This window comes from Acinonyx jubatus, chromosome C1 (assembly GCF_027475565.1).
Source record: "Acinonyx jubatus isolate Ajub_Pintada_27869175 chromosome C1, VMU_Ajub_asm_v1.0, whole genome shotgun sequence".
Lineage (NCBI taxonomy): Eukaryota > Metazoa > Chordata > Mammalia > Carnivora > Felidae > Acinonyx > Acinonyx jubatus.
Genome location: NC_069381.1, coordinates 174630557 through 174644234, shown reverse-complemented (window position 1 = coordinate 174644234; position 13678 = coordinate 174630557). Strand labels below are relative to the sequence as shown.

The 13678-nt window shown below is 40.9% G+C and overlaps 1 protein-coding gene across 2 annotated transcripts in view; it reads left to right on the top strand.

Moving 5' to 3' along the window:
- The window catches only part of LOC106979711 (serine protease 58-like), a 173638-nt gene extending 160621 nt beyond the window's left edge, over positions 1-13017 (top strand). The window contains exons 7-8 of one of the 2 annotated variants that reach the window (XM_053215465.1): positions 7761-7937; positions 8193-13017. In XM_053215465.1, the coding sequence (XP_053071440.1) occupies positions 7761-7937; positions 8193-8199 (184 nt within the window). In that variant the 3' untranslated portion in view covers positions 8200-13017. Of the gene's footprint in view, positions 1-7760 lie in introns of both variants that reach the window. The other variant, XM_053215466.1, reaches the window with a different exon arrangement.
- The last annotated feature ends 661 nt before the right edge of the window (positions 13018-13678 follow it).

The following is a 13678-nucleotide window of genomic DNA, read 5'->3' as shown; positions in this document are numbered from 1 at the left end:
CCTCTTCTGAGGACAGCTGGCTGCGAGAAGTTCCAGTCCCTTCGGGGGAAACCCACCCGCATAATCACACAGTGACTCATCACCAGCGCATTTCCCCCAAGCTGTATCATTCAGTCGTGCCTGTTGCCACTTTGTTGTTAATGAAAATATTAGCTACCGCATCTGGTTTATCAAACACTCCTAGTTCATAGGAGGGTGAAACCTGGAACGATTTTGTTTTTCTACGATCCCCGTCTTCAACTCTGCAAAGTCTGCAATCTCCCTGTTGTGTCCCCTGACAAGATCTCTGGTAGACCTGTAGAGTTCTTGTCACTTTCAGGGATAAAATGCCCTGTCCAGTTTAGTCCAGTTAAAAATCTGGCCTTAATACAATGACCATGTTCCGTCTCCCAGCCCTGGCCAGCTCCCCAACCACGGAGGGGCTTACCTGCCCCCCTCTGCTGCCTACACACCTCCTCTCTGTGTGGAGACGGGGAAGAGGCACAGAACGGTAGACAAGTGTTTCTTACCCACCTGGGGTGTCGAAGGCCTCTCTGGCGGTGCTGGCTGTTGGCTCCCTCTCTGTGGCAGACGTCCAAATCTGGTTCCCTCACTGTTGCTTATGTGAATTTTCCAGAGGCCCTATAGGAGGCCCCTCACTTCACCTTCTGGACCATCTGCCCCATTCTTGGTGATTCACCCCACTGTTTCCTGTGGCCAGGGTCTACTTTCCTGGCAGCCAGTTCTCTTGGATGTTAGTGAGACAACCTCAAGCCTGGCTGCCTGCCACAGCATCCCTCTGATCCATGGTAAAATCATACACCTATCCCCAAATGCTAAATGTGGGTCATGGAAGCTTCTGGCCTCTGCCCTTCTCTCTGCTCTGCCCCTCCTTCCAATTCTGTTTTCCACTTAACAAATAGACAGAGGTAGACCAGCCCATTGATGGTACAAGCAGATGCCCCATTGGTAAATGTGAAGAAAGCAGGAAAAACATCTGATCAGAATGTACCCCCCAAGGATACAATGACTCTCCAGAATTCCCTCCTCCTGGCTCCTGCCTGCTTCTAGGGACTGGGAGCAGGTGGCAGAGATGAAGGATAGAGAAGCAGGACTGGTTTAGCCACTTCTTGATAAGTCCTGAAAGGATATCTGATCTTCGTTCCTTTATTATTGTTGGGTCCTTGACATCTTTGCCCTCATCTTTGGATTCCAACTGTTAATTCCAGAGCAACAAAAAAACTTCCTATGAACATTCTGTTTTACTAGCTCAATGCTAGACATTATATTTGGGTCTTTATATAAATGACACAAATGAACCTCAAAATTGTATTATTACCTATATTTTTTTGGTGAGGAAATATTTTACTGATGAGTTATTCTTTGAGTAACTCATGGAGTTTAAGTACATTTTTCAAGATCACACAGCTATTAGTGGTAGATCCAGGACTTAGACTCAGTGCATAAGATTAAAGCCCTTTTACCCTGATAAAATGTCCCTCATACAGAAAGTTCTTCTTGTGGTTGAGCTGAATTCTTGGAGGGCATCCTTGGGACTTTAAATCCCTCAATTCTAATTCTGCTTCTAGAGCCACACTAAGGAAGTCTAACCCCCTCGACATGCCAAGAGTTGTGGATATTTCTTGCTCTAGAATTTGGAACATGGCTGCCTTATCAGAAGATCAAGGAGTTAAGACTTTTCATTCAAACATTTACACACAATTGTCATGGTCCCTGTGGCTTCTTTTCTCTAAGCTAAGCATCTCCATCTCCTTCACCTGATTCTCTCATTCATCCAGACCCTGAGTAGTATTTTACAAACATAGTTAAGGACTGGGAGGGGCGCCTGGGTGGCTTAGGAAGTTAAGTATCCAACTTCGACTCAGGTCATGGTCTCATGTTCATGGGTTTGAGTCCCACATTGGTTTCAGTGCTGACAGCTCAAAGCCCGGAGCCTGCATCAGATTCTGTGTCTCCCTCTCTCTCTGCCCCTCCCCCGCTCCTGCTCTGTCCCGCAAAAATAAATAAATGTTAACAAAAAAATTTTTTAATTAGAATTTAACATATTAAGGGCTGAAGGAAATTTTTTCCATCCTTTTTGTCCTTTTTCTTTCTACCCACTCTTTCTGGTCTAATTTGCCTTGACAGAAGAGTCAAGATTAAATGACCAATTCTTATATATTAAAGTTTAGAGGTGAAAAAGGGATATTCTGTATTCATAATATATATTAGGTTTTTTAAAATATGCAAAAGAAAAAAAAACTATGAAATTTAAAAGTCACAACAACATGCAAGCAATTGCCTTTTTAAGTCTGATGGAGTTAGAATTGATTTCTTTCATTTCTAGTTTCTGTATTTTTAAAATATGTGAGTATATTTATAATAAAATTGATTCATGCTTTGAAATGTCAGAAAATTAAACTAATAAAATTAATGCTACCTTTTAAAAGAAGACAGGTTAAATTTCTTTTTTATATGTTCTATCTTTGTAGGGTTTTATATAAAATACTCCCTGGGTGATATTGAGACAATGGGAATATTGAGTTCCAATTTATAAGAAACGACTAGGTTAGTTCACCAGGGTTTAATTTTGAGGATCCTGAAGACTCTGATGAGAGCTTAAAAAATAATTAAAAGATTTTCTCTTAGAATGAGTCTAAAGGTTGAAGAAACAACTATTTCTCCCAGAATTTTTTCTTAACTTTGCAGTAGGTCAGATCCAGTTGAAACCCTTGCTTGGCCGCTATCTGCTATATTTTACAGGGCATACCCACTCTGGACTTCCCTGTCTTCATCTCTAAGTGATCTCTATCTTGTAAGCCTGTTGCATTTGTTGAAACAAAATATATAAAAGCACCAACTGCCTCGTACAAAAAAACACCTGAATATAGTTCATTACAGTTAGGATACTGAGATCAACGTGGTTCGTGAGTTTGCCCCACATTGGGCTCCTCGATGACAGCTCAGAGCCTGCCTGGAATTCTCTCTCTCTCCCTCTCTCTGCCCCTCCCTTGCTCATGCTCTCTCTCTCTCTCAAAATAAATACAACTTTAAAAAATTTTTTAAAAATATTTAACATTTCCGAGATAGAAATCTAATGTTCTTTTAATCCTCTAGCACACTTTACCAATATTCCCCCTTTTATAAAGCATGTACCATGCAGAATTGAACACTGTACTTCATCAAAGATTTAATCCATCACAATTGTAGTGACACTTCTCAAAGGAACATACAATAACTTACGCTGCAAAACACATCATCGAAGGGAATGGCATTTACTCATGAAGTCGGTGAAAATATTTTTTTCTGAGAATTCTAACTTCAGTACATGTAAGTCTTCAGTGTAGTAAAGACTCAATTCAGTAAGCAAGGAGGCTCCTCTGCATTCTGACTCCCCCATTCTGAAATGCCCTGAGGTATTTCCTGGCACAAATCTTACCCAATACTGGCAATACCTGCCCAACCTTTCAGTGGCCTCAGAATTTCCTTTACTCATGATTTCTCATATTTCATACAATAGAGGATAGTTGGAACCAGATGATTTCTGACTTTGTTTTCATCTCTAAGACTTGATGATTCCAAAACATAATTAACTTTTTTTTTTTTTTTGTAACTGATTGAATAGCTGGAGAAATGGGCAGGTCTTATCTAAACTGGATTATAAAGTCCTTGAGGGTGCATCTTTCCAGATACACTTCTTGCCATTTTCTGTATTTTTGAAATAAATATTAAATTTATAGCAAAGAAATGTAAACAAAAGTATATATTCTACCTTTGTGCATAAATTGTACTCCTATGGAAAGTGCACATTATCAAAAAATTTGTTGTAAACATAATTATCTCCATGGGAGATGGGGTTAGGATCTAGAGACTCTCTTATACACAATTCTTATCACTTCCATTATTATTACAAACAAAACACAAAATTAGTATGAGATTACAAAAGAAAGCACAGTTAAATGAGCAGCCAGGCACACAAAGCAGCAATGTATTCCTAGCCTGTGTGAACCATAGTATTTCATTTTTCTTATTTTGGTGCTAGTTCTTGATTATAATTGTAAGAAATTTCTGTTATGCAAAACATGTTCTTTAGTCAATTGTCTGTCTTGCAGTTCACATTAAGAAAACTTGCTCTGGAGAAATAGTGTCTGTACTCAATACCCAGGAATGGGGGTACCTGGGTGGCTCAGTTGGTTAAGCATTCGACTTCAGCTCAGGTCATCATCTCGTGGTCCATGAGTTCAAGTCCCACATTGGGGTCTGTACTGACAGCTCAAAAGTGAATAAACGTTTAAAAAAAAAAAAAAGCCATGAATGGAAGTGTGGTTCACCTCATAACAAATCTTTTAAAGGGACCCAGTCCACCCCAAGCCCTTCAGAATCCCTGATTTTGGCTCTTTGTTCTATTTTGCTTCCATACCTTGGCTCTCAGTCTCCCCACAGACCTCCAAATTGGTATCCTGATTTCAGATTTAGTATCTCAGAAGCCTCTTCAGAACACAGTTCTCAACCAACCCAACCATGGATAAGAAGAGATACTCTGTCCCTGAGCACTGCCATAGCATGTGAGACCTTCTGGCCTTTGTCCAGGTCTCACGTACTTACGAAAGGAATGCTGTATAGGTGTCACCAGTAAGAAACACGCATTAGCACTCTCAGGTCATTTTTGCCCTCATCTGTGGATACTCACTGATAGGGCTGATCAGGGCAAGACAGATTCTTGTCCCTTTGAAAGGTTTGATCCAGTGTAGTTCAGAAGAAAAGACTAGGATTTCTTCCATCTGGAGATTCCATAACCTATTCTTGTCAATGCTTGTAACTACAGAACAAAGTTATTTTGAGGAAGGATTTGTAGTTTTCAGCCCTATTCCTTCAGTGTGAATAAGCAGTGCTATTTATAGTTATCTCACTTTATTGCTTTAATTTATGTATCTGCAAGAATCTGTCCTAATTGTGGGTGATTATCAGGAGGGAAATGTGCTGTCATGCACCTCAGGGGATTTGTTTGTGAACCTCTGGTTTAAAATAGTCCATTTATTCCCCAGTAGGTAGAAAATCAATTTTATGGATCTTCAAAAATACATAGTAACCATCATGAATAAGAAGGTAAATATTAAAGTGATATTAGCACATTGTTTGCTTTAATGATTTTTCTTTTCTAATGATAAAGTCACCTATGTTTCTATTATGTACTTTCAGAGGTATTTCAAGTGTGATATAATACAAAGAGAGACTTTGACCCTTTCTGTGAATTACTAGAATTCAAAATTGGTTAATGGCACTGATAGGGAGATAAAGGCCTGAAACAACAGAGAAGATCCTCCAAGGCATAAGAAGTGGCAGGACTGGATTTCTGCTAGTTACAGATGACCTTAAGGAAGCATGCTATGTCCAAGCAAAGTTCCCCAGCCCTATCAAGTATTTGATACATGTCTTTCCAACCCAGTCTTCTCATTAACATAGAGTTCTATTTCTCAACAAAAAATGAGATGAGAATATTCTTTTCTCAAGACTGAAAATGCATTTTTGTTGCTTTACCTGTACTGTTCCCCCAACAGTGCCATATTCTCCATTACTCTAGGTCTGTGTATGTTATTTCATGTACCTTAATGCCATTGTTCACCTGTTAAAACCCTGCTCATATGAAGGACATTAAATGACACTACTTCCAAAAAAATCTTTTCTGATCAAAATCAACCCTCCCCAGTTAAAATCAACATCCCTCCATCCTCATTTGCAACCTATTAGTTATGTAATGCCCCCCGATTTCGAATCCGAGAGACCACCAAGGAGCTGATACCGATGCAAACGCATGAGGGTTTATTTACAAGCTCGATCTTGGGCCCAAGTATACCCGACACAGTGGAGCAGGGACTTGGACCCCTAGGTTAAGAGGCGTAGCAGTTTTATGGGGGCCGGTGGCCAATGAGGTTGTAACACACACAGAAAGTTGCACATTCATGTCAGTCCACACGCAGGTGGCCAATTGAATTACAATTTACCCTATAGTAACTGTTTGAACTAGCCTATCGCTCTGGTCAGAATTGGCGCGCGAGTTTGGCGAGCAAAAGGCGGGGTTTACATTCTTTCGCGGTTAGGGGTTCCGCATTCCTAAATGAGCCGGTTTCCAGTAAGGGTGTGCTCAGCGTCTTGACTAGGGTGGGGGAGTGTCTTAAGCAATAAGTAGGTCATGTGGGGGTTATACATGACATGGTGGATGTAGCACAAAATGGAGTTAGTCTTGCTCTGCTCGTCCAGGGGTAGGGGATTTTTGTAAAATTCCTTGGGTCCCACAGTTATTTCATTTTTTATGTCATGACTAGTTGCTGACATAACTTACATCATTTGTTAGCTTCTACACTCCTAGAATTCAGATTGTGCCATCTATCTATGTATATCCCACAAAGTCCACATGTATCTCCTACACATGAGCTGTAAAGGAGAAGTTATATAATTGCTCTATGAGCACCATAATAGTGAGAGATGGGATAAACTAGAATATCCCCCTTATTGTCTCAAGTCTATCAACGGGAAACTTGGAGTCCAAAGAATTTGAGCTAAGCCTGAGCCACCTCTCTTAGACAGTTGATGTGGTGACTCAAGTCTTTAAGTTGGGTCCAGTAAAGAAACAAGTGTCTCTTGCCAACAAAAACAGTGGGTTCCATTTTTTTCTGAAAAGAGTAAGAAAAAAAGCCATGCTAATAGGAGAAATACCTTGGGGCGCCTGGGTGGCTCAGTGGGTTAAGCATCTGACTTCAGCTCGGGTCATGATCTCACAGTCTGTGAGTTCGAGCCCCATGTCAGGCTCTGTGCTGACAGCTCAGAGCCTGGAGCCTGCTTTGGATTCTGTGTCTCCCTCTCTCTCTCTGCTCCTCAACCGCTCATGCTCTATCTCTCTGTCTCTCAAAAATAAATAAACAATAATTTTTTTTTTTTTAAATAGGAGAAATATCCTTTCTTCAAGGTGAGTTTACATTGTGTTATCTTAACCAATGTTAAGATGCTTGCTTTGGTGAGGTGTGATTACTGGCTAGGCTACCAGCAAGGGAAACTGATTGCAGTTCTCATAGTGGGGAAATGAGACTGGGGTTAGAACATCCACTTTCACCCTCATTCGGGGGCTTGGTGTCTGTCCCTCCCCTCCAGAGCTGACTGAACCAGCCTCAGTGCCCCAAAAAACACTTTATCAAAGCCTGAGGACCTCAACTTTTCAAGAACCAAAATGGTTTCTCTGGACAGTGCCTCCTCTTCCTTCTATGGAAGGAATTTCCTCAGAGAGAGGATAAACCCCTTAATGAAGAGTAGGGAAAGATGGAGGGAGGAAAGGACAGGAAGATGGATCTATGGAAGACATCTCTCCTTTAAAGACCAAATTGGGAAGGGCCTTTTTTGTTTTAATTTTTTTTAATGCTTATTTGTCTTTTGAGAGAGAGAGACAGACAGACAGAACGCAAGCAGGGGAGGGGCAGAGAGAGGGAGACACAGAATCTGAAGCAGGCTCCTGGCTCCAAGCTGTCAGCACAGAGCCTGATGCGGGACTTGAACTCACGAACCACAAAATCATGACCTGAGCCAAAGTCAGACACTCAACCGACTGAGTTACCCAGGTACCCTGGAAAGGGCCTTTCTTAAGATGGAACAAAGGGATACCTTGGATAGAAACATAACCAGTGTTTTTCTCACACTGCCCTGTAACCTGGGATCTGACACCCTCATGGGGGAAAGCAACAATAACAGCAACAACAAAACATTTCACTGAGGCTCTCTATTTCATCAGGTAGAGAATGGCAAACCAAGAGGTCAGACAGAGACAGAGCTGGAGGGGACTCTGCCCTCAAGTGGATTACTAGACCCAGTCATACGTGGTTAATGGCAATGATGAGGAGACCTATTGTCTACAGAAACAACATGATGAAGCAGAGAGATGGTCATACTGGATTCCCAGATTGTATCCATATGTTAGTAGAAACCATCCTAAAAAACAAATAGGAGGGACCTCATCATTCTCTGGTGATGAATAATAGGGATTCTGATACAAAATTTTCCTTTGGGCTGTCATAGTTGGGGGCTTAAGATAGGTGAGTAGAGATTTAGGGTACCATAAGGGGACTCTTTGCTGAAATAAATCATTTAGATAGGGAGGAAAGGCAAAAAATATATGTAGAGGCCATATTGAAGAGAGCGTTAAAGGCTATCTGATCTCCCATTTCCAGCTGGTGAATGCTAGAGTGTTGCTCCCCAGCTGAGTCAAATTTGTCAGAGGCTATCATTGGCTGCACCATATAGAGCTGCATCTCAGAAGCCCCTATTGGGAAGAAGCTGAATCCAAAGCCAAGCAGGAATCCCAGCTCACTATCCGTCTGAAGGGACCGGGCAATGAGAAATCTGATGATGAGACACAGGACAAAGGTTTGAAGTGCCAGGTAGGAGGGTCATCTGAGCCAAAGCCCTTACTTTGCTTTTTTCAGTGAGCCAGGGTCACTGGCATTTAACTACAGAGTAAACTTTTAATGGTACTGAATTAGCCTAACAAAATGCTTATCTAAGGAATTTTGATTTTGTTCTATTAGCATTGGAGAGTCATTGAAATTGTTTGTTGTGATGTGTTTTCTAAATTTAGCAAGGCAATGAATGAGAAAAGTAGTGTTGAGGGGGAATTATTCTGGGAACAATATAAAGAATGGGTTGGAGGATAGAAGAAATAGAGGTTGAAATTGCATGAGATGAAAAGGGACTGAACTAAAAAGGTGACAATAAGACTAGGAAAAAAATGCATATTTGTGTGAGAAAATACAAATGAAGAATTAACAGGACTTGGTATTTGACTGAATATAAAGGATAAAGAAAGATAAGTTTCAAAAATGACTCAGGTTTCAAATTTAAGTGAAGAGAAAAATCTTGGCACCTACCAGGAGTAAGGGTAAGTCACCCTTTCTTTGGTTTCCCCTTCAGATTTTTCCTGAGCATATTTGGGGGAAAATAGCTCATTTTATGGAAGTTGATGAGCCAAAAATATTTGAATCAGGTGATTAGAGCGGAGAAAGAATCAGTTTTTTCCCTAATCACAAAGTTCTTCTAAGTACATAGGGAAGATAATATAGGCAGAACTTAACAAAGATATAAATTCAAGCCAATGTAATTTAAGTATTGTTACGCATATATTTTTAATAGGGCTGGAGATAAATGGATATTTTACTAGCAAAAGCTTCTTTGTATTCAAAAGAATTGATTTATTACATGACCTGAATGTAGCATAACATTTTCAGTTTTCAGTCGCTACTGTCATAATATCAATCAAATTTATTTTGCCAGGCCCACTGTAATTTGCTTCATTTGGAAAAGAATACTATTCCGGTTTCAATTAGTAGTTATAGAATATTAAAGTAATTTTCTGACCCAGCAGACATCCAACATTGTTCTATTTAATTTTTTCATATCACAATTGGAAAATGAAATGTATTCTGTACAAGAAACTTTTAGAGAAACAAAAGAAAGGCACCTTCATTTAGGGATTTTTTTTTTCCTGTAGCCCAAAATCAAGAGTAAAACAATTTGGCCAGAAGATCCCACTTATCTGTAGTTCTCTCTCTGTCCCACTGTCTGTTTTTCTTTCTTTCTGGTTTTATTTTGAAGTTTTTTTGAAATAGGACACTGCCTGGGTATCTTTATATTAAGTGTTCAAAATGTAGGCAATAAAACAAATCACTTGTTTCCAGTAAATAGCGTCATGCTTTGCCGTATTTGGTGAGACTTCAGGAAACTGTCAGCTGATCTCATGTTTGGTATACAACTTGAAATTGCAGTATGCAATTGGCATTTGTATGTTGCAAGATACGCACCAGAGATTGTTTGATGTTTCTGCTCGAGAACACCAAAGGAGCAGAACAACTTACAATTAGCCTATTAATACCATTAACCATCACCATATTCTCAGTTTGTTCTGGTGTGTCCATGTGAATTCCTATAGACTGGAGTCCCGGGATGGTCAACAAGCACCTTTCAAGGCTGCTCTGAGTTTAAAATAATCCTTTTGTGGGAAATCCTGTAGGACTCAATAATTAAACAGCTAGTTGGTTTCTATCAGAGAACATTATTATGAAATCACTTGAAACTGGCCATTTTGCTATTTGTGATGCCATCAGTCACTAGCTAGGCTGAAGGTGTAGCTCTTTTTTCTGTTCTGTTGTGACATGTTTAGCTTTACGTGGATAATACTAATGTCTTCTCCCTGTTCTTAAAACACACACACACACATACACACACACACACACACACACACACACACACACACAGTTATAATTCAATAAATCTTTAGTCTGTTTTATTAGGAGGTTTATAAAGGGCAGAAATCAAGAAATTTCCTTCAGAAAACAATGACCTAGTATTAGTTTTCTAGGGCTGCTGTAACAAAGTACCACAAACCCAGTGGCTTAAACAACAGAAGTTTATTTTCTTACAATTCGAGAGGCTAAAAGTCCAAGATCAAGGTGTTGGCAGAGTTGGTTCCCTCTGAGGGTGATGAGGGAAGGATCTGTTCCAGCCTCTGTCCTCCTCTTGTAGATGACCATCCTCGCCCTGTCTCTTCACATCATCTTCCCTCTCTGTATGCGTCTGTGCCTAAATTTCCTCATTCTATAAGGAGACCAATCATATTAGAGGAGGGTCCACCAGAAGACTTCATTTTAATTTAATTACCTCTTTAAAGATCCTGGCTTCAAATATGGCTACATTCTGAAGTACTGGGGAGTTAAAACTTCAACATGTGAGAGCATCTGGGTGACTCGGTGGTTAAGCATCCAACTTCAGCTTAGATTATGATCTCATGGTTCATGAGTTCAAGCCCCGCTTTGGGTAAGCCCCACTTCTCTCCCTCTCTGTCTCTGCCTCTTGTGGGATTCTCTCTCTCTCTGCCCCTTGCTCACATGCGCCCTCTCTCTGTCTCTCAAAATAAATAAGTAAATAAGCTTCAACTATGAATTTTTAGGGACATAATTTACCCCATAACATCTGGAAACAAAGTTTTGTGGCTCTTAAAGGTCTTTCGTGTCTATTTGAGTCAGTGCAGCACGTTGGGTCTCAGGTAAAGTGGGTCCTAAGTAAGCAGATTCCCCAAACCATGCCAGCACCCTGCTTGACATGTACTTTGGGCTTGCTTTCTTCTTCTTTTACTTCAGCTCCAGCTTCATGACATCTACTCCTTATAAGGCTGCAGGGAGACAGCTCACCAGCCTCTGACATCTCCAGAGTCTTTGTCCAGGGCTTTGTCCAGGTAGGGTCTGCTCCCACAGCTGCCAGTCTTTAGGGAAGTCTCAGCCACACTCCAACCACACATGTCACCTGGGATTCTGGAGCCGCTCTGCTTGTACTCAAAATCTCATGGAGTCTTCTTGACTAACTCACTCAATTCCAGCCTCCAGGCCCTCACGGCACAGAGGGTGCCAAATCGGACCAAGGGATTTGGAGGAGACACTTCACTCTGCCCTTTCCAGCCTTCTCTCTCCACCTCAGCCCATCTGTCCCACAAAAGCCCTCTCTCCTCTCACAGTTCCAAGACAAGGACTTTAATCCTGAAGAGTGGAAACAAGCAACCTCTGACATATGAATGTGTGTGTGGGTGGTGAGAGTGGGCAGTATGACCGGGTAGTGCCGTGCTGTACAGCAGGTAGGTAATGTGTTTGCATGTATAGAAGGTATTGGTTATTTGAGCACAGAATTTAATTTTTCAGTACTGGCTCTCTGAATGATCAGCCTGTAGCCATCTACAGATAATGGTGAGATAAAGAGAATCCTAGAATCTTAAATAAAGACAAGAAATTTTGAGATACTTTTGCTAATGTCTTTGTGGTTTTAAGTGGAAAAATCTGGGGCACAGAAATATTGGATCCAAGATTACATAATAGTTCATTAAATTTTATAAGTCTGAGAGCTAACTAACATATATGTGATGATCTGATGCTATGAAGTATAACTGTGGAAAGAGTTTCATATGAAAGCACCCTGGAATATATGCCCAGTCTGTGACATCACCATAAAATATCCCCACCACCTAAAGTAGATGAATCTCTACTTCTCTTTCCACAGTTGGTTAAACAGGTGTGTATACTTGACCCAGACAAAGCCATTTAGAATCCCTTCCCTGACAATTTAGAACTGGACTTGGAGATAGAGAGCAGCAATCTATGTGACTCTGTGACAAGGTCAAGTTCCCCACTGTTCAGAAATAGCCAAGTACAGGGGCAGTGGCATCCTTTCCCCACTACCACTACCGCCCTTTGAGGTCACCCACCTTCTCCTTTGGAAACCTTAGGAATATCCTGCTCTGTTGAAAAGGCCGATTATCAGTGTGGGGAGATCAGATGGAGGTCCTCGAATTCCTGAGTCCAGGAGGGCCCCTTCTGCTGGATGGGCCCAGGTGATGTGATGTGCTCACTTTTGTCAGTGGAAGGGCCTCTACAGGTAGCAAAGCAAAATGCCCAGCTACTTGTGGCTCCTTGGCACAAAGGATCAGGGCAAGTGTGGGCTCATTCCAGTAGTGGCCCATGATCTGCAGGCCAGCTGCCCCCCCCCACCCCCCACCCCATGTGGCTCCCAGCCCTGGTGTAAGGTACTCATCATCTCTCTAGACCAACTCTGCCTCCATCCACATGGTTCCTCAGAGGTCCTGGTCCCTTATCCCAGGCTCTGCTGACCTCACCTCCCTTCTCCCTGGGGAAGGGGTGGTTACAGTCAGGAGTTTCTTGCAGCCTCTTTCCAATGTATTATTATTAGCACATAAATTCTCTGCCCTGCTTCCTTTGAGGCTTTTCCTTCCAATTCTCACAATCCTTTTCCCCCTTCAACAAAACCTACCTCATTCAGATCAAAAGCTTTGGCTTCTATGCATGTGTGGGAAATCTCTGTTAAGTTCCCCTTAATTTTGCTGTGAACCTTAAGCTGCTCTTTAAAAAAAGAAGAAAAGCTTTGGTTTCCAAAACTATTGTTTCTGAAAGACTCTTACAAAAAAGCCCCTTTTTTAAATTAAAAAAGAAAGAAAGAAAGCATTAAGCATTGACTGTTTTATTATCTTTACATACTGTCTGGAACCTTCCTAATTCTCTTTTAGTCAATGTAGATGGCTCTGGGGGGTGGGAGGCAGAAGGAAGTACAAAACAAAACATACACACAAATTCATATTTCAAGAAATCACCTCAGTAAGTGGATAAACTCACTGTTGTTAGTGGTCATAGTCCACCTTATGAATTAGAAGCAGGTAAAAGCCGGTTGTCAGGGAAAATAATGAATTAGACTCTCAAAAAGAACCAGAGAAAACCGTGGGGGAATCATGGGGGGAGGATGATGGGGATTCCTAATACTTTTTAGCTTCCTGGTTTCTGCCCAGCTAGAACCCTTTTATCCTCATATCCTTAAATATCACTGCATTTTTAAAATCAATTTCTCATCTTTCTGTAGCTAGCTCAGGTGAACTTATATATTTAGCTAACCAAAATGGTGCTAAGGAATACAGTTTCATAGTTTCAAGGCTAATCTACACTTTCCCAACTGTCTTGAAAAGACACTATAGAGATTAATAAATAGGTGGTTAAATGGTCCAAAACTTATATTATGAAAATCTGTATTATTTATTGTAACTCTGTAGTTAAAATTTTCTTGATAAGGATTTCAGAATGTGGTTGCCAACATACAATCCTACCTGTTGGTA